The sequence below is a fragment of the Equus asinus genome, chromosome 21 (assembly GCF_041296235.1).
Source record: "Equus asinus isolate D_3611 breed Donkey chromosome 21, EquAss-T2T_v2, whole genome shotgun sequence".
NCBI classification, from domain to species: Eukaryota; Metazoa; Chordata; class Mammalia; order Perissodactyla; family Equidae; genus Equus; species Equus asinus.
Window position 1 is genome coordinate 28,980,045 of NC_091810.1, and position 23,811 is coordinate 29,003,855.

The following is a 23,811-nucleotide window of genomic DNA, read 5'->3' on the forward strand; positions in this document are numbered from 1 at the left end:
GCAGAGCTGGAATTCAAACCCAGGGACTCTGGCCCAGAATCCTTGCTCTCAAACACTATGCCCCCCTGGTAAGAGCACGTGCCTGGGGCTTGAGGCGGAGGGTATAACTGAGGGCTTTTGGAAGCAAGGGTAGTAGGACAGAAACAGTCTGATACGATTTTGTTCTATTTGAATTTTTGCCAGGTGTGCATTACCTTTTTTTTTTCCCCCTGAGGAAGACTAGCCTTGAGCTAACATCTGTGCCAGTCTTCCTCTACTTCATATGCAGGTTGCTGCCACAGCATGACTGACAAGTGGTGTAGGTCTGTGCCTGGGATCCAAACCTGTGAACCTGGGCCACTGAAGTAGAGCGTGCAGAACTTTACTACACCACGGGGCCAGCCCCATAATTTTTAAAATAAATTTTAAAAATAGATCATGTACTCAAAATGTCTAGCTGGAAAAACATGGGTGGTAGAAAAAATAAGGTGAAGCTAGATGGTGAAGTACACAGAGTGCGAAACTGGGAGCTCGGGTTTGAGCCTGACAAAGCCTTTGATGTACCTGAATGTAGGCAAGTCTGGGTGGCTCTGAGCCTCCGGATGCCTGGAATGGCTTCCTCCCTGCTGCCCTCGCCCTAATTCTACAGCCTTCCAAGACTAGACAGCACCTAAGCATAGCGGCTAAGAACCAATGGGCTTTGCTGTCAGAGCCCCTAACTCTCATTCCGACTTGGCACTTTCGAAGGGTCCCAGGGCAAGCTGCCTTTCTTTACCTCAAAGATCTCATCTGGAAAATGGGGATAATAGTAAGCACCCCCTAGGGTTGATGGGAAGGTTAAATGAGGTAATGCGTGACACGTGCTAAGGATAACGTGGAGCATGAAGTGCTCCATTAGTGCTCGCTGTGTTACCCTGGTATTGACCACGACCGAAACCTTGACTCTCATTCCAGTAGAACTGTGTTCTTCCCTAAGGTCAACACATATTTTCCCCTCCACGTCTTTCCTCTTTAAAAGAAATGTCAGGTCCTGGACCAGATAATTACATTGAATGCTCCAACAATCCTACCAGGTATACTGTTTTTTCCCCACTTTTTTTTTTTTTTTAAAAAGATTGGCACCTGGGCTAACAACTGTTGCCAATCTTTTTTTTTTTTTTCCTGCTTTTATCTCCCCAAACGCCCCCTAGACACAGTTGCATAGCTTAGTTGCACGTCCTTCTAGTTGTGGGATGTGGGCCGCCGCTTCAACGTGGCCTGACGAGCAGTGCCATGTCCGTGCCCAGGATCTGAACCCTGGGCCGCCCCAGCAGAGCTCACGAACTTAACCACTGGGCCACGGAGCCGGCCCGTCCCCAACTTTCTAAATGAGGAAACCAAGGCTCAAAGAAACACTGTAACTTAGCCCAGGCACCTCGGCTGGGGCCAGGTGAAGCTGTGGTTGAACCCGTGATTTCAACCCCCACTCCTCTCCTCTGCCCATTCCACCATGCTCCCTCCCTCATTATCCTGCTCCTCTCTCAAAGCCAAACTGACCCTCACCTCATCTGAGAAGCCTTCCCAGACTCATGTCTCTCTCCTGTGTACCTCTTCAAGTCACGTGCCACCTTTAGTTAAAAACTTGCATTGCTTATTGTTCTCCAAAGGTGACTGAATTCCTCACAGGTCAGACATGGACCGAGTCTAGTCTTTGAGCCCCCTAAATACAGAGCAACTCATACAAGTTGCCACCTAACAAGAAACAAGTACTTTCAGCATCTGTACATCGTGTGTACCTCTTCTTTCCATTTGTCAGAATAAGTGAAATTTGATTTGAATGCATTTATGGTTACACATTACATGGAATTCAAACTGAACACTCAAGCACCTGGAATCCTTTCTGTGGTCTATTACTTTTTAGAAGAAACTATGAAATAAACTGGAAACTTATCTACACCTCCTCTATCTGTAACACACTTCCAATAGTTAATACAATACGAAAACATCATAATGACAAGGCACTGCAAATCCTACTGCATTTTGGATCATCAAATATTAACATGTATTTAGTAGTTTGTGCTCAATCTATAACCCCCGACTTTAAAATAAGTGACACACCTGGAGAGCTGTTGGATCCTCCCTGACACACCTCACCCAGTGGAGTTCGCATTCACACGGCCACAACTGTGGCAGAGGCATTTTTGACAAACTCACTTTAGAAACTGGTCCACATCTTTCAATTTAAACATTATAGATGCTTAAGTTATAATTCACTCACATTAAAAACTAAACAGCTTCGTGTATAATGGCCTGAAAGCTACCTGTATTTCTAATAATTTATATAAGAAAACTGTATTCTAAATTCCAACCACTTAATTTTAGGAACCCAGTCAGGTTTAAAGTGGGAGATTATGTGTGTTCCTAAATGCACATGGGAACTGTTAGTCACCAACGACTAAACTTAACCCTTCCATTCTGCAGTATTGCAAGCAAGGCAAAGAAACAGTATGATCCGAAAGGAAAACAGCCAAGTTACTGACCACCTATTTCCTCCTCCAAGTCTCAGCAAATATAAGCAGAATTAAAAGCCTATATTCAACTGCGAGGATTTCTTGACGCAAGCATTATTGAACAAATATCAAGTCCCGTCATACCGTATCTAGAGCAGGCCTTGGTTTGTTCACTGACACAGAAGTCTCCTGTCACTGGGATGCACATGTCCTGGTGATTCGCGGACTAACTGCCCATGGATTTCCTGTCAAGGACATCCGACAGCATGTACTGCTCCCAACTCCACAAACCAAGCAGCCAAGAAAGGCTTCAGGGATGAACTCTGCACCCTTCAAGCAGGCAGAAAGTAGTCACATGATCGGTAAAACAAGAATCTAAAGTGGATTGTGTAGACAGCATGCACAACGCTCACTTGATTTCTATTACCATTTGCCAAACACAAGGCCAGCTTGTAAGGTTAAAAAAGGATTCAACAGTGGAGTCTGCAGACCAGGACACAAGGAACGGCTGGCACTTTTTCTGTCATTATTTTTAGTTAAAAAAAAAAATGCATTGCCTTTGGAAAGGAAAACCCTGAAAGTTTACAAATAAATCCAAAGACCACAAACTCTACTGTTGATTTTAAACTAAAAAAATGTCTGTTGTCCTGAAACTGCTGGAAGACAAGGGAATAGTGTACTACTCTTCATTCTCAACAGGCAAGCAGCCTGAGACTGTGCATCTTCTTCGTAGTCAGTGGAAGAACCAGTCTTCGTATCATCAACCCAAAACTCAGTCCTAGCTATATCATTTAGTAAAAAATAAAGTGGGTATAAGTTAGAGATTAAATGAGAAACTGAAACCCACAAATACTTACATTCAGAAACAATGCTGATTAGCACGTACTATCTCCTGAGTTCAGAGCTACAGATGCTACTATCTACTATCACCTACTGTGCAGTAATGTGTATTAAGAACGAGAACCCAGAATTGAACAGAATCTAGCTGCTATCTGCCAGATACCAGGTTTGAGTTGCCCAGCAAAAAATCAATTGTCCGTTCAACTCGGACGCACCCTCTTTGCAGAAATACCCTGTTATCACTTAAGAAACAGAGCTATAATAAAGTCATGCATTAAGCTTTCCTCCCTATAGATGAGGAAATGCTTGTGGATCCTGAACTATCTGAGGTGAGTGGGGAGGGGGAAGCCGAGGGAGTGTGAACTATGACAGCAAATAAAGTAATTCCACACATAAAGATATTATTCTAATTTATATTTTATTGCATTATGAAAATAATACATTTATTTGGCAAAGTAATCTAGGCTCCAAGTTGAAATAAAAGAAAATTCTGAAGAAAGTGTACTGAATTTATGTGAAATATTAAGATGTATTCTAACCAATACATACTAGCATTCTTATTAGGCTAATAATCCAGTAAACCTAATTATAATAATTCCATATTAAATTACAAGGTGTTTTTGCATTCATCCATTTTACGATTAGCACAAATCTCAAGAGAGAACTGAGTTTCATTTGATCAAAACCAATGTATTTAAGAAACTCCTGTTCAAAAGACAATTTGAAACACTACCCAAAATTTTTATTTCCTTTGGTTCTAACAAGTTGCATTTTCATCCTTACCACAAGTTACATTTCTCATAATCAAACACTGTAGCAGCTTTAGATTCTGCCCAAGTACCTTTTTAAGTAAACTAGTATATTACATTTACATTACTTGAAAAATTGCTGATTTTACAAATGCAAAAATGCATAAATACATGCCTATCTACATCGTAAAACAAAAAACCTGAACCTCCATGTTTCAACAGGCCATACCTTCTGGCCCAGGATTTGTGGGATGCCTTTCCAAGGCAGGGGCTTACTGTTCCCTAATGGGCAATTCCACTGCTCCGTCCACACTTCTGAAAGGTGTAGTTACAGGAAATCCTAAGCAGGTCAGTTCAATTGATCTAATAACCAACATTTAAAATATGACATTTTTCAGTACTTTTTCCATTCCTGCTACATTTTCAGAACTGAAAAGATATTTTTAAAATACACGAGGATAATCTGTTTTTACTTTTTAAAAGGGAAAAGTGCTAAAAACATTTTACATATATAGTCTCACTTGCGTCATCAGCATTTCGAATTCTTTTTATATGCTGGGTTCAGAGTCTAGAGTCTAACAGGTAAACAATCTGCTCAAGGCCAAAAAGGAAAATAATATTTTTAATCACTGAGGTCGTGATTGTTCATTCAGATCTTCTAATATGACTCTGCTGATGTATGTTAACAAAATGTGCCTAAAATCAGCCTTTTAAAAAATTCACATCTCTATCAGTTATCGTTAGAACTGACATTTTCCTGAAGCAAAGTCTCTATGAGTGCACCTATTCATACCTGCGTAAATTTACTTTCAAATGGGCATCACTATCTTCAACCAGCTCAACAAGGTTTCCCAGTTTAACTACAGAAGGGTTCCACCTATCCTAAAGAAGATATTCCATGAGCATTCTACAATTATCTGTATAAACAGCAACAAGTTTGATCTATGATCAACATATGAATAGCTAATAAATATTAAAACTATTAAACTATAGATTAAAATGCAGATCTCTCATAGAGTTAAGTGATGGCATTTTGGTACATTCACCATTATTGTACTTTATTTAATAAAGAAATACTTTTGCCCTTGCAAAAAGAGCAATTGCAAGTTTACAAATAAAACCACAGACCTTAAAGTCATGATGCTAAATCTTCAACTTATAACCAACAAAAGTAAATCGATTTGTTTACAAATGGTCCATGGCACAATTAAAATAAAAAATATCAAAAGGTCACAAGATCTGAAAGAAAAGGTTTATTGACAACAATTTCATAAATATTCTAAAGAAAATTTCAAAATTTCTAAACTTAAAATGTTTAAAATCTGTTCTCATTGGCAAAAATATCCCTCAACAAAGTCAAGTAATAGGTCACCAGAAATGAATGTCACATTTAAAATTTGCTTCATTTTAACATTTTTTGCAAAATTTAAAAAAAAATTTACAATGTGTGATTTTTCTCCCCTCTTGGGTACAATAAATCAATATTCAGTTTTTATTTCAACTATTAGACATATTCATAAATATATCATCCAGCTGCTGTGAACCTGGCAGTCAAGTCAGTCAGTAGTATATTACCCTACAAACATAAATGGAGCCAAATCATTTTGGTATTTTTAGTTATAGTAATTTAAGTAGTCAAAACAAAATGCAAAACTTGTGGTTGCCGCCCAAATCACCCCAAAGCATATGATACAGTGTCAGAAAATGTTTGCATCAGTTTTATAAGTTCATCTGTGTACTTCAGGTATCTGAAACTAAAAAAGGGATTCTATTTTGATAAAAATGTACTCAAATATTTCATAACATTAATATTTATTGCTTTATATGAATACTGTATTGAAAGCCCAAGCATTCAGTTTACACACAGAAATTATACAATTATATACCGCTTCACAAAGGCAGTGAACACATTACATTCTACAAAATCTACTTTACAGAAATTTAAAAATTCTAAATATCAAAAGGTACAGCTGAAGAAACAAGTATAAATTTGGCAGCCAGTAATTTTGACAGGGAAGTTGCAGCTTGCATGACTTTAAATATGTGAATTTGAAAATATTGAGTTTAGAGTAATCATTGTGCTTTGTGTTGATCTGAAAAATATAACACTGGCTGTCGAAGAAGCATGTTCAAAAATATTTAATTCACTTCAAAATGTCATACAAATTATGGTGGTTTCTATGCACCCTAAAGCTTCAGTCATTCAGCTCTGGTACATTACTAAAGTAATATATTAATCTTCCAGTACAGTGGTGTTTCATATCATTGACATTTGCATACTCTAGAATAATTTAGAAAGAAATGTGTAATATTCACAATGTTCAGAAAAGCAAGCGAAAGGTCAAGGACCCGCCCAGTTCTTCTGAGATGGTCTCACATCAGCTTTTATGAGCATTCATTCTACAAAACAGTAAGCTACATTTGAACACAATTTCCAAGATAAAGCACATTTTCTCATAAATAATGAAGTCTTTTTCTCAGGCACCTCAGAAGTATACAAAAGAATTTTAGTTTGAACAGATCTCTTGGAATGTGTTTAACCTGGTATTTCAACAGACTTAAGATTTCCAGGGTTTCACAAGGGCCAGATTTTATTTGAATTACTCAGAAGAGAAAGAAACTGTCTTCTGAAAGAGGTGAACTCAATCATTATCAATAGAAAAAGTATCCACTGTATTCATCTCTTATAGAAACAGAAAAATATAACATTTCCCCCCTTAGAATAATATATATATATGTATATATGACTTAAAGTTCCATTGTACATAGTCAAACAATAAAATCTGGAAACCAGCATGAAACCCTATAATTCACATGTTAAAATGTTGAAACTATGACCAAAATATGAAAACTGCTAGAGCTGTCAGAAAGGGACAAGACAAAAAGCTTTCTTGCATATATATCAACTAAACGTGATAATCTCCAAAAGGTTTTCAAAATTATAATTATTACCTTCCAGTTTAAAAACTTTAATTCTAAATTTAAAAAAAAAAAATCTATACACAAACCACTGATTTGACCAGACCAAAAAAAAGTCAGCGGTAAGCAGGACCCAGAGGAGCTGATATTCACAGTTCTTACATGTACAACTCTTTCAGGATTTATCCCATAAAGTACTTTATTTTACAACCTGCTTCTCTTGTAAAACTAAAGGTCCACTTTATTACATAAAAGTTTTATACAGTGTAAAACCAGAACTGTATGTAAAATACTGCATCTAAACGTTTCTAAATAGTTAGTCTTGTTCCATTGGTTCATCTGTGACTTCTGTGGCTTCGTCATCATTTTCCATGGATGATTCTGAGAGAATCTCTCCAGTTTTACTGGAATTGGATCCCACTAATGCTTCTGTTTCATGGCAATCAGAACCACTACTTACAGAGCCTGTATTTTCACTACCTTCAGAACATAAATCTTTCTCAGCTTGAGTCAGATCAGATTCCTCCATCTGATTACTTTCCTCAGAAGTCTCTTCATTCACAGTTAAGGCATCATCAGATTCTTTTTCTTGATTTTTTCTTTCTGGGATCATTTCTCTTGATGTCATAAAAGACTCTAAAAATAAGCAAATGTTGTTGTAGTTAAATTTTATTTTCAAAATACCTCCACAGTTAAGTTTCATGAATTCTGATATTCTACAGTTCAAATCATATCCCCTGAAACTCAGCAGCAACTACATACAGGTAGGAGAAAAGCCCAACATCAGAATTATAAGGAGTTCCATTATGTTAAATTCTTTCACGCAAAAATGAAGTACAAGAATTTGAGGATCTCCTTACTCCACCCTTTTACAGATGGTCTCTAAATACCTTCTTCTTCCTCTTCATCCTCTTCTTCATCCTCTTCAGTACAGTGCTGCCTGGTACAACTACTTTCTTTATCTTTATCCTGAGATGAAGATGATGCTTCTGTTCCTTCTACCATAACTGAAGAAATTTCACTGGCAGATGTTTGACTGGCCATCTCTCTGACTTCACTTTCTTTGTCAAACCTGAGTCTTTTTACCTCGTGCCCCTCCGCTTCCACAGCATCTTCATCTGGATGTTTATTTTTTATAGGGCTCACTGAGGAACCTTCTGATTCAGATGTCGCAGAGTCACTGTAAATGTTTTTTTAAAGCGTCATTAATAAAATTGTTTTCTTCAACTTCTACATTCTCATTTTTAAGGTCTAAATTTTTTTAATTGTATTTCACTGTCAAAGTTAAATTGTAACATCTGGGCAAAGAAAAACACAAAAGAATAATTTTGAGGAAACGTCAACTGCTTAATGAATATTCTCCACTAGGACTAGTCAGCAAGTCATATGACCTTTCTGTTCAAATCATCAGTAAGTTAAACATGTCCTTTTATAATAAAACAATAAGTCTTCCATATGGACATACATGGTCTTTCTTTAAGACTTTCTCTTTTTGAGATGGGATATAAGGTTTCTTTTTATGATCTACAATGAGAAATTACTTACAAAATTTCAACTCATTTACAAATAGCTTTTCCCTTTTCAAGTAACTTCCAAAAACCAGAAATTAAAGGTATCATGACAACTATACTTTCTTAAGAGTCTACTATAAATAGGATCTCCCCAAATTAGCAATTTTAAGCCTTTTCTATATCCATCGTCAGCATGTACTAATGCTGCAAACAGAAGCCATAGCTCCTATAACCACAACAAAACCTTGTTCTATCCCTCAAAACAATTCTAAACTGTAAATGAGTGCTAAAAACCATCAATCAATGTTAACATTTTACAAAACATGAAAACATTTTCTGTTATTAAATATAAATCACATACAAACCTGTGATTTTTGTCCTCATTTTGCTCTAAGTTTGACTCTTTGCTGTCTGTGCTCTCAGGCAAGCCATTTGTTGTCATGGGGACTGACAAAGAAACCTTTGGTCGATTAAGTGGCCTAGGTGTTCCAGGCCCATTTATATTAGACCTACGGTAAGATAAATGAACATCATTTTCCCATTTTTGTAAAAAGTCATCCCTCCCAAGGTTGTTTACATGAACACATCACCGAAGTTTTTGCTGAAATTTTGACTTTCAGATCCGTGGGTTACTAAATTAACTAATTCTGTTTACTATATCCTATACACTCCTTAAAAATGTCCAATTTTTTAAAAAATCTATTGAACCTGCTACTCAAAATTAGGAAAATGCAAACTCTTAGGATATTAAAAATCAATAATCTCACCTCTCAGTATAACTTGGTGAATTTCCAGGAAACATAACACCATTCATTCGATTTAAACTATTAGAATTGTTTTTCCTATGAGCAAAGAATAAAACATTGTTATCGATGCTTTACTTCAATTTTGATTAAGAATCACAAGTCTGTAAGATCTTTCACTCTCACAGAACCAAAGAAAATGACTTCTTTGAGAAATAACATAATTATGGAATTATCTCAGTATCTTATTCTTGAAAGAGTTCTAAAAACAATTTCACCGCTATTGTCTATGAAATCTGAGATATTTTAACCTTAAACCAATGTTTCTAAAGGGGGGGCAACAACTTTCTCACAACCACCCTTCCCCAACCCTGTATCCCCCGGGGACATTTGGCAAGTCTGAAGACATTTTTCAGGGCAAGAGAGGCACACTACTGGCATCCAGTGGGTAGAGGCGAGGACACTGCTAAACCTCCTGTAATTCTTTCCAGGATATCCACTCATAACAAAATGTCAACAGTGACAAGGACTATGCCCTAAACTGACATCTTAACTTGCTACATAAATTTTGACAACTGGAAATACTTTTCCATCATGAAGAGGAACGTCATCAAGCAGCTTTCCAAACCTAGGAGTTATGCCCTAGAGATGCCCTGGAAAGGTACCTAGGATGGGATCCCAGGGCCCTGAGCGCTCCAACAGTACATGAATCCAACAATGTTAAGATTACAGTAAATCACCAATCTCTTTAATCCAAATCTCTTTACTACAAAAACATATAAGTAATATTACCAGTAATATTCTACTCTGGGGACTGGTTAATAGATTCACAAGTACTTATCAATGTTATCCCTTTTAATTACATATAAAATAAATGCAACCTATTTTAAGACTAACATATTAGAAACGATGTAATAAGTACAATATACCAGGAACAGAAAAATCTCAATACTTACTCTGAAGAAGGATAAACACAGCTAACAACCATCACATTCTGCAATAATGAAAATTGGTGATTTAATATGAGGAAAAGTACTACAACATAAAGTTGAATCATTTGTTTTAATTTCTTAAAAATCACCCTGATAGGTTAAGTTTCCATTTATTCCAATTTTACTAAAACTGAAAATAAAGGTTAAAAATGAAAACTTCCAATCAAACAAGAAAAACTAAAACAATAACAAAAGATCAAAATCTAATATCCTACTAAACCATTTATTTTTTTCCCAGTCTTATTTTTTTTACTCTAGTTAATCTGAAGCCTTCACATCATTATATGTAATAGAGTGGAACCATACTCTCTCATTTTAGATTGAATCATCGAGATATTTAGAGATTGTAGTATTTAGGCCAAGTATGATGGAGCAGTACCCAATCCAAGGCTTGATGTGTAGCAATATATACCCCAAGGAAAGAGACTCAAACCTTTTTTATAATATAATCATCCTGGTAAAAACTTTATTGTCAACAACCACTCAAAGTTTGCTACGTGCCAGAGTAAGTGCTTTACATTTACTCCCCCTCACACCCTATTATTATCCACATTTTACAGATGAGGAAACTGAGACTTTGGGTTAAGTAACTGGTCCATGGTTGTCCAACTATGAAACACTGCAGCCCTGATTTGAAGGCAGGGCCACCCCTGATAGGACTACTGTAACACTGCCTCTCCATCCAAAGGCCACCAAAGTGTACTTATTAAAGTCCCTGAGCTGAGAAATAAGTACTGATGAACCATCTCAATTCCTTGCCCTTCAGAAATCTCATTAAACTGAGGGCAGGGAAGCTCAGCAAAACATAGTAATCCAGCAAGGCCCTAAGGTCTACTGCAAATCACTAAATAGTCTGGATTCCTGCTCCAAGGGTAAAATAAATTGAATTTGAATTAGAACCTTAAAATGAACACTGGACTCTGTTTTAGGTTCAATCACCAGCTGAGAGAATTAGCAACCCATTGGTCCAATCTTGGTTCCCATGGGGCTCCTTCATTAGTTCTTCATTCCAGACAAGTAAACTTCTTACTTTTCATTCCCTCAAACACCTCAATGTCTTTGTTCACCACGTTGTTTCCTTTGTTCAGAATGCCCTTTCCTCATTACTAACATCCCCCTCACTCACAAAAAACCTAATGCTTCCCTCATTCTCTCTTTTTTTGCTGAGAAGTTTCACCCCAAGCTAACACCGTTGGCCAATCTTTCTCTTTTTGTATGTTGAGCCGTCACCACAGCATGGTCACTGACAGATGAGTGGTGTAGCTCCATGCCTGGGAACTGAACCTGGGCCACTGAAGCAGAGTGCACTGAACTTAACCACTAGGCCACGGGGGCTGGCCCTCTCTCATTCTTAAATCTGACCCGTATCTCTCTCAGTATCTAATTTAAATGATGTGCATCAGTGTTTTACCAAAGTTTTGTCCCTCAATTCCAGAACCAAATAAGTGAATTCTGTGGGTTAACAAGTGTGCAAAACACTCTATTAAAGTTAAAATGTCAACTATAAAACTCCATAGAACCTTTAATAATATTGAGGTATACAATGAATTTCCAAGAAACAATAATCTGCTTTTCCCCAAACTTAACTGATCACAAGCCCTCCTCTGCCCCTCCTATTAAAATCTCTCCTTCAAACTTAGAACACAACTCGGAAAATAATTTAGGAAAAACTTCAGGTAGGCTGAGAAAACCTCTTTCAACAAAAGGTGCCTGAACCAGATCTTACTCAATGTTCTTCTCTGAAATCTATTATGCTAGGTTTAATATAATTCCAATGATAAAATAAATACCTTTTCTACTCCTCTGAGAAATTTGTCTGTTCCTGTATAGTTTCTCCTTGGATCTGTTAGCAATTCACATAGTCGCTGAATAGTAAAAGGGATACTGCAAAAGAATATAATTTTATAGTTTGAGGTCATTAATTATCAAGAGAATTAGCAACATTATTAAACTTGCTATTTAAAGCTTTATCTAGTCACCCATGTGTTAACCTATAAAAGGAAATGCTACAATAGGGGAATGAATGGCTGAGTCACTTAAAAACAGGCAAGAGAATAAGCACACCTGTCTTTTTATTTAACAAGAAAACAATTTTCTCTTCCTTGCCTTAAAAATAAAAAAGAACATCAAAACTAACAAAAAGCTTCAAAACTGACCAAGAAAAAATTTCAACATTCTCAATTCTGAAGATTCAATTTTAAGTTTACAAGCGAAAGAATACAAATAATAATAAAGTTATTTTAATACAGAAACTTTTCCTCAAGTATTCTCTTGCATACAAAGACTTCTTTCCAGTGTTCAAATAAAACTACAAACACTTTGTTACTGGACAAAATAAGACAAATGATTCCAATGAAAAGTATTATAAATACGTCTTTGCTCCATAATTACAACTTTATATACAATCTACGTTTCATCACAACAAACATACTCAAAGCTCCTTACTTTCCCTTACTTTACCAAATACGTCAACCGTAATCAAATGTTCATTTGATGACAGCAAATACAAAAGTGACCTAAGCTGGAACTAAAATCATTTCATAAATATAAAAATGATCTCACATACTGTTAGCGTTCCTCAGAATTACAATCAGAACAGCAAACATGAGATTAGATAGGACAAATGCAGGTAAAAGTACAAACACAAACTTCAGACTAAGTATGTGCCATGCAATCTATTCTTCTTAGAAAGAGAATTACAAAGCCTGAAATTATCAGAGTTAGCATTCGCAAAGTTCTTTACTAGATTATAGGCAGTTTGACAAAACACTCTCCCCCCACACAAGGTAAAGCAGCTACTGAGTAACACTGCCAGGACTCAAACCTAGTTTCTCTAATTTCAAATCCTATGTTCTCCTTTCCACTATACCACACATATTAAAATCATAACTTTATTTTCTAATTGGAAAACCTACATTTAGTTCTTATATTCTTAGCATCAGTATTATTATGTTCTTACAAAGTCAGTATAAGATTTATAACAAATTTTGAAAAGGTAAAAAGTAAATGTTATTCATATAAAAACAAACATTTTACTTATTTGAGAGACCAAGAATCAATCTTGAGAATTCTCAGGTAGCATCAAAACCTAAAAGTCAGAAAACTATCGTTCTGACAAAAGACTGGGCACTAACTAAAGATGAAATGTTTGCCTGATATCACAAATATCCAGACGCAGTTAGAAATACATAACTTCTTTGATGTTCATCATGACAGTTATAGGAAATTCCTTTGGGTTTCTGAGAAAAAATACTCTCTTCCTTGCTTTTGAAAATCTATTCAGAGTGAAGTATACTGTCAAAACTAAGAATTTTTTAAAATGGATGAGAGAAGCACAAGGCACGCTAACAACATTACTAACAGTGAAACAGTAAGCTAACACATCCGTTTTGTTCATTCCTATAGAGACAATTCATACTTGGAAACCCACAGCTAATATGCAAGACAGCTGTTAACTCCGTTGAAAAAAAAATTTAAGCACTTTTCCAAACTACATATATAATAAACAACATTACTTTCCAAATTGTCTTTGTTCATATTTGAAAGCTTCTTAAGGGCAGGATCTCTTCACATACATTATGTTCAATATGTACTTTATGTGAACAACGTGATTTCAGAGTATTAGTGGTGTACCTGCACCACAGCCCTTCTTCTCGCTCACTACTCTCCAAACCTTACACACACACACCACCTATGCTATTTCCTCATTAATTACCTCACAGTGATTCTGTAATTAAAAGTTTATAATTTATTCAAAAATAGCAGCTAGTGTTAAGAATATTCAAACAGTACCTAACAGGCAAATACTTAAACAGATATTGTCTACTTATGTCTCTTCCTCTAACTAAATTTCTTTCAAAAAACACCAAAAACTAGTATTTTCTCTTAAATTAAAATTACCTTTAAAAGATGAGTAACTTCTATTTAACAATGTTTACAGTATATGATTTGGCTAATTTTCTTTAGGAACTGTGCCAATTATTAACACTGTATGTGTTGGTGAAAATTAATACTGCTTTTAGGGGAAAAACTGCACTACGTTGCATAGCGTGTAATAGAAATAATAGCCAATGATAAAATCAGTTTACTTACTGTCTTAGACATTTTCAACAGATTTTAAAGTCATTTTACCAAGTGTCCAATAGATGGCACTAAAATGTCACACAACACTTCCCTTCCTCAATGGACAGGCTAAAATTCATGAATAAAACATTACTGGTAAATAAAAGTAACCACTGAAAATACTAATATAATTTTGAGAACTGCATTAAAAGGTCTCTTTACAGTTTGTATTTTTTAACCTTTTATATAAATATGAGAACCTACTATAAAGCTAGAAAAACTTAATAGCCAAGCAGATAGACATGTAAATAATTACAAATACAAAAACAAATGCTAATAAAATTGTGTACACAGTGCTATAACAACAGAATAAACTATATGCCAGGGAAGCAAGCATGAAGCTTAATTTGAGGTAGGTCTTTAAAAGGAAGCATAAGAATAAATCAGATAAACAAATCCAACATGAAGCCCTGGTACAACTCTATGACAGTTTGCCTGCTATTACTCTTCCATTGGACACAGCACATAAAATAGTTTATTTAACTCCTGAAAATATTAAGGCTTTTTCCAATAAAAATGTGGCCAAAGACACATGTGCTAAGAAGAAAAAATGCATACCACCCACTCTCAATGAAAAGTCTGAACCAGAATCCCCAAATTTTGGAGAATGGAGGAAGGATGTTCATTAGCAGAGGTACACTGTAAAATAAATAACTTAGTAGAAAAGTATTCTTCGTTGTTTCAAATAAAATACATGCAGTTTACTCTGCAATATATTATCTTTTGTGCCCACAGAATAAGATGAAAAACTAAGATTATATAGGGAACTAAAAAAAGCTTTTTAAAAAGACATGCCTAGCTAGCATTAAAAAAAAAAAGTATACCTAGAAAATCCAATAAAACTTGGGAAAAAACAAAACCAAACCACATAATTAAGTAAAGCATCCAAAGGTTAACAGGTCCTTTCAAATGGTATTACTCAGAAACACTACAGAAAACTGTCAACCAGTCCACTTTTGTGTGTGTGTGTGAGGAAGGTTGTCCCTGAGCTAACATCTGTGCCCATCTCCCTCTATTTTGTTGTATGTGGGACAGCACCACAGCACTGCTTGATGAGCGGTCTGTAAGCCTACGTCCAGGATCCGAGCCTCTGAACTCTGGTCCGAAGCAGAGTGCGTGAACTTAGCCACCACGACGGCCCCTGTCAACCAGTCCACTTTTAACGTACAAATTATAGAGTAGTGTGGTTAAAAAAAAAAACACTGGCTAGCCCACTGGGAGACCTTGCCCAAAGTGAAATTTACCTCTTATGTCTTCACATTCTTATCTAGAAAACAGGGATTCTGAAAGTACACTTCTCACATGTGTCATGAAGACTAAACATGACATAATATATAGAAACCACTTAACAGCACCTGAAATATTTTATAAAGTGTTCAATAAATCTTAGTTTCTACCTTCATCCTGATTCCATCTATTATTTAATGAGATTGTGGGGAGGCACAAACGCTCCAAAAACCAACTACAGAGAAACAAAATTAAAAAGTATATCTTTGTCTCTAAAAATATTCCTTTTAATCCCAAGGAAAACAACTAACTCTGATTAAATAGGATCACACATTTTACATTAGTTATGTATCTTAATTTTACTGTACTCTGTCCCCATTTACTAGTTTAAAAAAAATTGTCAAATCTTATATATCTAAAAGCTATGGGAATTCAAATATCAAGAAAAGCTACTGAACACCAGAGAAAGACATCTAAGCATAAAATAGTAATTCAATGCTATTTTTTAAAAGACAGAAATTTTAAACACTAAAGTAAGCCCTAAAGGAATAATTTCCCATCATATTTTAATCTGAGATTAGACTATACTTTGACTAAAATTTATCTTAATCTGTCTAAATGTCTAATCAACAAAATGTGCAAATATTCTGAATATATAACCAAGGTATTCAGCTGGGAAAAAAAGCATTCAGAAAATAAAAAAAAGAAATGTACATTTCATTTACAGTCTAAGATTTAAAAAAATCAGATAAGTGACTACCTTATTCTGTATTGTATGTGCAATTTTCCTCATGAAAAAGATAACGGAATATAAAGTATAACACAGATCATTAGAGTAAAAAAACTAGAGAGATAATCATAAAATCAGACATCCTATTAAGAAAAATGCTAAAACAGCCAATTCACTTTTGTTTTATGCATAAAGATGTGCTTTACTACGTCTTCATTTTCTGACTATTAATGGCCACATTTATACTATGCCTTAGTTAACAGAATTACTGAAGTCAGACCTGAACTTTTTAGGTGGAAACTAACTTAAATGTCTCTCAGTTATCCAAGGCTGAACGGGTTCCGTTTTGTTTGCTCTTATGAACTGCGAAAGCCAGAAATACCACTGGAATCTGTGATATTACCTTTAAAGCAGTGTGCTCTTTCTGTACACAGGCTTTGACATTTGCATAAATATACACATATATAAATATTCATATGTGTGTATTTTATACCTCAAATCAAACGTCAGAAATTCTGAATCAAATGTCAGAAATTCTGGGATCTACTGAAAATGTCATTGTGAAATGACAAGTATAAAAAATTAAGAAAATGAAGAATTAGCCTCTTTCAATAACTGTAACTAACCTAGTTTTAAACTAATATAAGTAAACGAATATCTGTGTCATTCCCCATTCCAAAATAAACCTACAATGATTGTCAATGCTTTTAATCAAGTTAACTATCTTGCATAGTGCCTAGAGTAGTCTGAATTATTTTACTTGCATCAAATAAAAATGTCAAGAAAAAATTAGATTTCTGCTAGTTCCTATCTTTCAATTTTAAAAATTTTATTAGAACATCACACCAAGCCATATGAGGAGACAAGACAAGGAGGGGAGTAGAGTAGGAGGAAAGGCTACTCAATAATTCTGATTCTCAACTAGTTATGCTAAGAGAAGAAAAGGGAGTGAAGAAAACAGAAATAAATACATTTTAACTAATAGATTCAATACACCCAACAAACAGTGACACAAATACTTAACAAAAAATGCAAAACCTCTATTTTTCCCAACCAACCAAGGAGCAGAAAATCCAGCAAGCAATAAAATAGTCAAGAGAGAAAAGAGAACTAAGTAACAAAAGGCTAGAACCCACTCTCTTATCCCTGAATAATGGCGAACCAACACAAAATCAAAAAAGGAGCATGTGTTTTATATTTACAATCCAGATTTAAGAGTATAAAAATCTCATCTATGACCTTTAAAACAAGTATGAAGAGGCAAGCTCTCAGGTGCAGAAACTTACGAGACATGTCTGTGTGCATGAACACACATATAAAACAATCATGTGAAAGTTTTCAGGACTACGCAAAATCTGGTTAATCATGTATATTAAAATAACTTCAGAGTAAAAAATGCAACAGTCAGAAAGACTATCAAGCCAAAAGATAAGCACTCCTCAGTTGTGACTATACCTGCCTAAGAGATGATTTAACAAAGATTTTTAGTTACTAAATGGTTGTGCACTTTTTCCAGACTCCCTCACAAATAAACAGCCATGTTATTTTAGTGCTACCCACACTAAGTGAAACGTGCTGCTTATTTTAGAGGGGTCTTAGGTCTAACACCACCATCAAAGGAGGGGCAAGACTTAAGTGATTTATACTTTTACAGTATTCTTCCATTCTAAGTAATTCAGAGGACACAAAAAAGTCTTTTTAAAACTACTAGGAATGTAAGTTACATTCTCTGTACCCTTCAAAATTCCCTCTTTGTGTCCCATTATAGGAATTAATTTCTAGCTACTTGCAGTTTCTAAATTATATTCATGGTGTCTATGATAGGAAGAGGATTTTCATAAATAGCCTTGGTTTGAGTAAGCCCATAGATTCTTGTTCATTATAAGCCCAAGCAGAGGGCCCAAAACGGCAACAAATATCTTTTAATCCATCATCTCATTTAAGTTTCTGATTTTGTTAGTTTTAATTTTTGGTGTTTCTCATCTAAGAAACTGTAACTTCAGTTCTGGAGAGTAGCTATAATCAATCCATCTTCTCCTATAAAATTTTAAAGTTCAAAAGTAATTTTAAAAGGACAAGAAAATATAACTAACTAAATTTAGAAAAAAGAATTTAAGCATTTGACTATGTAATTGTATGTACCATGCCCTGTTAAACAAAATATAGGCACAGAAGCGTGCTCTTCTTCCTTTCACTCACTTATTCAGTACTTGTTTGTTTGAGAACCCTGTGTTCGGGCATTCACTGCTCTAGGCTTGTTTGGAAAAGACAGTTACCCCTACTCTCCAGAATCTTACAGCTCAGGAAATAAGCAAACAAGTGAATGGACAATTTCCGCTTCAAGGAGGAAAAATGTGTATGATGACAATATACTAGAATAATTTTAGAAAATGAATAACCTTTTTTCATGGCAAAATACTACGCAGCATTTAACACAGAGCAAATTAAAAGCAAAACCAAAACAACAAAATAAACTTACCAATTAGAAAATCGCCAAAAGATAAGAAAAACGAAAAAAGGATATGAAATCACAATTCATACAAGAGCCAATAAGGACAGAGAAAGATGTTCAATTTCACTTGCAATCAAAGAAAAAAATCCATGCACATACACACAAAAATACTGAAGAATTACACAAACTGCACTTACATACACACAAAAGCATAAATGACCACATTTTGTGAGGTCAATTTGGAAGTATCAATAAAAATTTTAAGTGTGCATACACTCTAATCTAGCAATTCCATTTCTACAAGTTAAAAAAAGGGGAAACAATCGATACATATAATCAATACATAACATTCATCAACACAAAAAGGTATGTACAAGGATGTCCACTACAAGCACTACTTGTAACAGCCAAAAAAATCAATGCCTACCACCAACGGGGATGGGGTAAAATGAATTACAACCTGCTCATATAATAGAAAATAATGCAGCCATTTCAAATAAATAGACAAACAAAAGAAAAGCCGTAAATATACTGATATAGAGAAGATTCCAAAACTCTTCTAAAAGGAAAATACAACTAGCATGTAATGTGATCCTACTTTGATTCTTTCCTTTATGTACTCCTATAACATTTGGGGCTCTCCTTAAAACTGTGAACATATATCACTTTTGTAATTTAAAAGATGATCTAATACAAATAGTGGGAGAGGTATACTAAAAAGGACAGACGCTCAAACTGGTTGAAAAAGAAAAAAATGCCACTTCTACCCACGCCTCCTAGGAAAACTTTTTTTAAAAACAACTACTAGTTTATGTATATTCAAAACATGAAATTGAAAAAGATCACAGACGTGTTTCAATGTACCAATATATAATACAAAAAAGGTTAAATTTAAAAATGAAAAATATTAACGTATCCCTGATAAAGACTTGCATTCTACCTGATTAGGGAAGATGATTTATAAACTGCCACTTTGAAAACTCAAATTTAAAAAATACAAGTTCAAAATACTGATGGTTCAAGATAAAAAAATGTTTTAAAAGCAATTATGTTTAAGTATGTTTAGACATTTAATGATTGTTCAGGTTATTTTGAGAAGGTCAATTAACCTGTTTTACAGATTAAGAAATTAGAAATTTATATTTATTAAATAACCTACATATCTGTGTCTAATCCAACTTAATTTTAAAGAACTGAAAACGGTATTACCAATTTAGAATCATAAGTAAATTAGCGTAACATTCACAAGCAGTGGTATAATCTGACCTATTTCACCTTAACTCTCATTTTTAAATGGTAGCCATAATTTATTGAAATAAAAGATGAGTCACCATAATACCTAAGTACTATCTATCTACGCACTATTTATAAATATCCTCTTCTCCTGAACACATTCAGTTCAATAGTAAATCTTATGCAACATACTTCTAATACATAGCATGTGACTTCTGGGTAGCACTTAAAAAAATTAAATAGTAATAATAAGGAAATACATGCATATGGTTAAATAATTTTCAACAGTACAACAGGGTACACAGTGAAAGTAAGTCTGGTGCTCATCCCAAATCCTCAGGGGTAACTATAATTGACGAACCTCAAAGATAAAGCTGTAATTTCTACAGCCCCTCCCAAAATATTTTAGTAACAGACCTGAAACCAAAGCACAGGGATTTGATGTTTTAAGCAAAATGCCTAAACTTAAAAACAGGGGAACAAGACAAATAACAAAGAGTTGACTGAATTATATTATCTTGCTGCAAATCCTATGTGATTAAACATCTGAAGAAGAGACTATTTATGCTATCTAAAAATACTCACAAGTGAAACCCCTTCAAATAAAATCTGCCCCAGATATGAATTCACAGTTAACATATCCACAATTCACTAAATTTGGTATTGTCACCCCACACTCCGAACTGTTAACGCCAAACTAAACACTGAACAATTCAACTTCACCAATATTACTTCTCTTCAAGAAACGAAACCCTAAAAATACAACATTCTAAAAAGAAAGTATTTAAAATGACACAGAATATGAGACACAGCAACATTTTTTAAAAGATGAGTTTTATTTTAGTGCAGAGTATCTTTTTCAGTGCAATGTTTTACAAAGGGCTAAAAATGTTACTTTTTGGTGAAGGACTCAAAAAAAATTTTTTAAATAAGAAATCACCAAGTAGCATACTTTCATAAATTGTCTTTTTTCATTTTAAAAGAAATATGACTTATCTCAAATGATTTACATGTTCTATACAAAGAATAAGAATTTACAATACCAGATATAAAACGGAAAGAAAAAACATTAAAATATTTCCTGATAAATGAACATTTCCACTGTCATACTCACGTAAAATCTGAATGCCAACAGTTGTAAATATTTTAAATACGTGTAAGCTGAAAATCAGTAACTACTATACATGTTACTAGAAAGACAGAATTTATTCTAATGGATAATCAGTTATCAAACAACCAAACACATTAAGACAAAGAAAAATCTGTAATGTTCTGCTAAAAATTAAACCTTAAAATAGTATTAAGTGCATACCCATTAAATCCAGTGACAATTTTCAGTATTCTTTCCTTCATTTCATCAAAGGGAATATATTCGACATTAGGGTTGGGAGGACCTCTTGGTTCCGGAGCTGAAGTTCTGAAATCATCCATCACTTTCTCCAGTTTGAAAATAAAATAGCCTTTAAATTGGGACCACTGAATCCTACAAGCAAAAAATTAAAAAAATATAATACCATGTAGCTTTACAATTCTTGAACACAAAGCACAGATACAGAATTTACTATGACTAATGCTAACAGAAATTAAGATCTGTCTAAGTAGTAGTAAGAATAAGTCTTTGTTCAGTAGCACACACCATGCCTCATCAATCTGATTCACAAAATCCGATCTGGTTCCATTCAATTCTCCCAACTCTTGACCCAAACAAAATCCAAAACCCTGACAAAAAACTTTAAAATAAGCTATTTCCAGCTGAAAGTCTATTATGTGCTAAGCCCTATTCTTAGCACTTTTAAAACATTTCATTTCGACTCTATCCCTCAACCTAACTAGGGAGATGTTACTAGCCAATTTTAAAAAGGTTATTAGAAACTGGCCCAAGTTCACACTTAGAACTTTAAGTGGACAGTCAGAATGACTCCATACCCTAAGTTCTTAACACAGAAGCTATAATGCTTACAAAGACTAGTAAAGGTTTCTTGTCTTGTATCTGTTAAATAGCAAAACAAAGTTAATTTCTCCTTTATTCTTTTGCTTTCAGCTATTACTTTCAAGATCTTTTGTCCTTTAAAAGGTATATATCATAGGTTCTAACCAAGAGGTATCTGCAAAGTAAAAACATAAATTTAATGGGGCTGATCATTCACACAAGGTTTATAAAACACAACCTTCAAAAGACAGCTATTTGAACCAGCAGACAAAGTATCATAGAATTCAGTCAATCACATCACTGGAACAAAAAAAACAAGTAAATTTAATCTCAACATTGAATTAAGTGAGTGAAGGACTGGCAAAAATAAGAACATACTGTGAATTGCTTACACAAAAATCACGAAAATGTTTTTTAAGAACTAATTTTAAAATACAAATTATAAGCTCAGAAAACCTCTATAAGTGGGGTCCCAATCAAGAGAACATTTCTTTTGCATTATTATACCATATCATAGTACATTTTATTGATTAATTGAGCAAACATTAAAATATATCAGTGGAGGAAAGAGCCCAGAAACAGACCCACGCATAAACTGAAACTTAGTATATGGGAAAGGACAAGACTATTAAGTAAACAGTCTGAGAAATGATAGGACTACTATAAAATTTTACTGGAGTTCAAAACTTAAAGGGCTGTCTTTTCTTCTCTTTGCTGGTTATACCAATAGCACAGTCACTACAAAAAATTAGAAATTAGAGAAAGATAGAAACAAAATAAAAATTGTCCATAGTCTACCCAGTGATCATCACTGAAGTATATTTTAGTGTATTTTTTGCTAATTTTATTCTATTCTACTTATTTACTAAAATTTGGTATCCTAGTCTATTATCCCTTTGTTTCTCCACCTTATTCACCATGGGTATCCTTAGGGGACAAACAGCGTTTGAAAGTAAGACTTAATTTGCATCATATGGTTGCATCATTATTTAACAGCCACTATTAAAAAACAATAATAATAACTCAGGTTTGCTTTCAGCTCATTACAATTAAAAATAATTGTGGTTAATATCCTAATAATAAACTTTGTAATAATAAACTTTATTATCCTAGGATAGATTTCTCTAAGTGGAATTATTGAGTCAAAAGTTTGAAGTATCAAGACTTTTGATCAACACTTTTAAAAGCCCCTCAGAGGGGCTGGCCCCGTGGCCGAGTGGTTAAGTTCGCGCGCTCCGCTGCAGGCGGCCCAGTGTTTCGTTAGTTCGAATCCTGGGCGCGGACATGGCACTGCTCATCAAACCACGCTGAGGCAGCGTCCCACATGCCACAACTAGAAGAACCCACAACGAAGAATACACAACTATGTACCGGGGGGCTTTTGGGAGAAAAAGGAAAAAATAAAATCTTTAAAAAAAAAAAAAAAAAAGCCCCTCAGAAATGCTGTACCACATTATAGCGCCATCAGTATAGAAACACCTGTTTCATTCGAGTATCATCATCTTTCAAAACTTCTGTCAATTTGATAGAAAAATTTTAATTTGCATTTCATTTATTGCTAGTAAAGCTGAATATTTTAACATGTTTACTAGCCACAAGACATTTCTTTTGTGTGTAAGTCCTAATGCATGCCTCATCCTGGAGTTCCCCAACTTCGGCACCACTAACACTATGAGTTAGATCACTGTCTCCCATAGGGGGCTGTCCTGTGTACTGAAGGACGTTGAGCAGCATCTCTGGCCTCTAAACACTAGAAGTCAGTAGCACCCAACCCCCACTCCCAAAAGTTGTGACCACAATAAATGTCTCCAAACGCTGCCAAATGTTCCCTCAGAGACAAAAACTGTCCCCAGTCAAGAACCACTGCCCCCGCCCCCTTAAACTGGTCTTTTTTC

At 34.8% G+C, this 23,811-nt stretch overlaps 1 protein-coding gene across 3 annotated transcripts in view; it reads right to left on the bottom strand.

Moving 5' to 3' along the window:
- Positions 1–3,707: 3,707 nt before the first annotated feature.
- PPP4R2 (protein phosphatase 4 regulatory subunit 2) overlaps positions 3,708–23,811 on the bottom strand; it is a 51,037-nt gene continuing 30,933 nt past the window's right edge. For all 3 annotated transcript variants that reach the window (XM_044754271.2, XM_044754272.2, XM_044754273.2), the window contains 7 exons: positions 21,299–21,469; positions 12,013–12,106; positions 10,187–10,224; positions 9,255–9,329; positions 8,853–8,996; positions 7,867–8,156; positions 3,708–7,612 (listed from right to left, as the gene is read on the bottom strand). In XM_044754271.2, the coding sequence (XP_044610206.1) occupies positions 7,293–7,612; positions 7,867–8,156; positions 8,853–8,996; positions 9,255–9,329; positions 10,187–10,224; positions 12,013–12,106; positions 21,299–21,469 (1,132 nt within the window). In that variant the 3' untranslated portion in view covers positions 3,708–7,292. The remainder of the gene's footprint in view (positions 7,613–7,866; positions 8,157–8,852; positions 8,997–9,254; positions 9,330–10,186; positions 10,225–12,012; positions 12,107–21,298; positions 21,470–23,811) is intronic.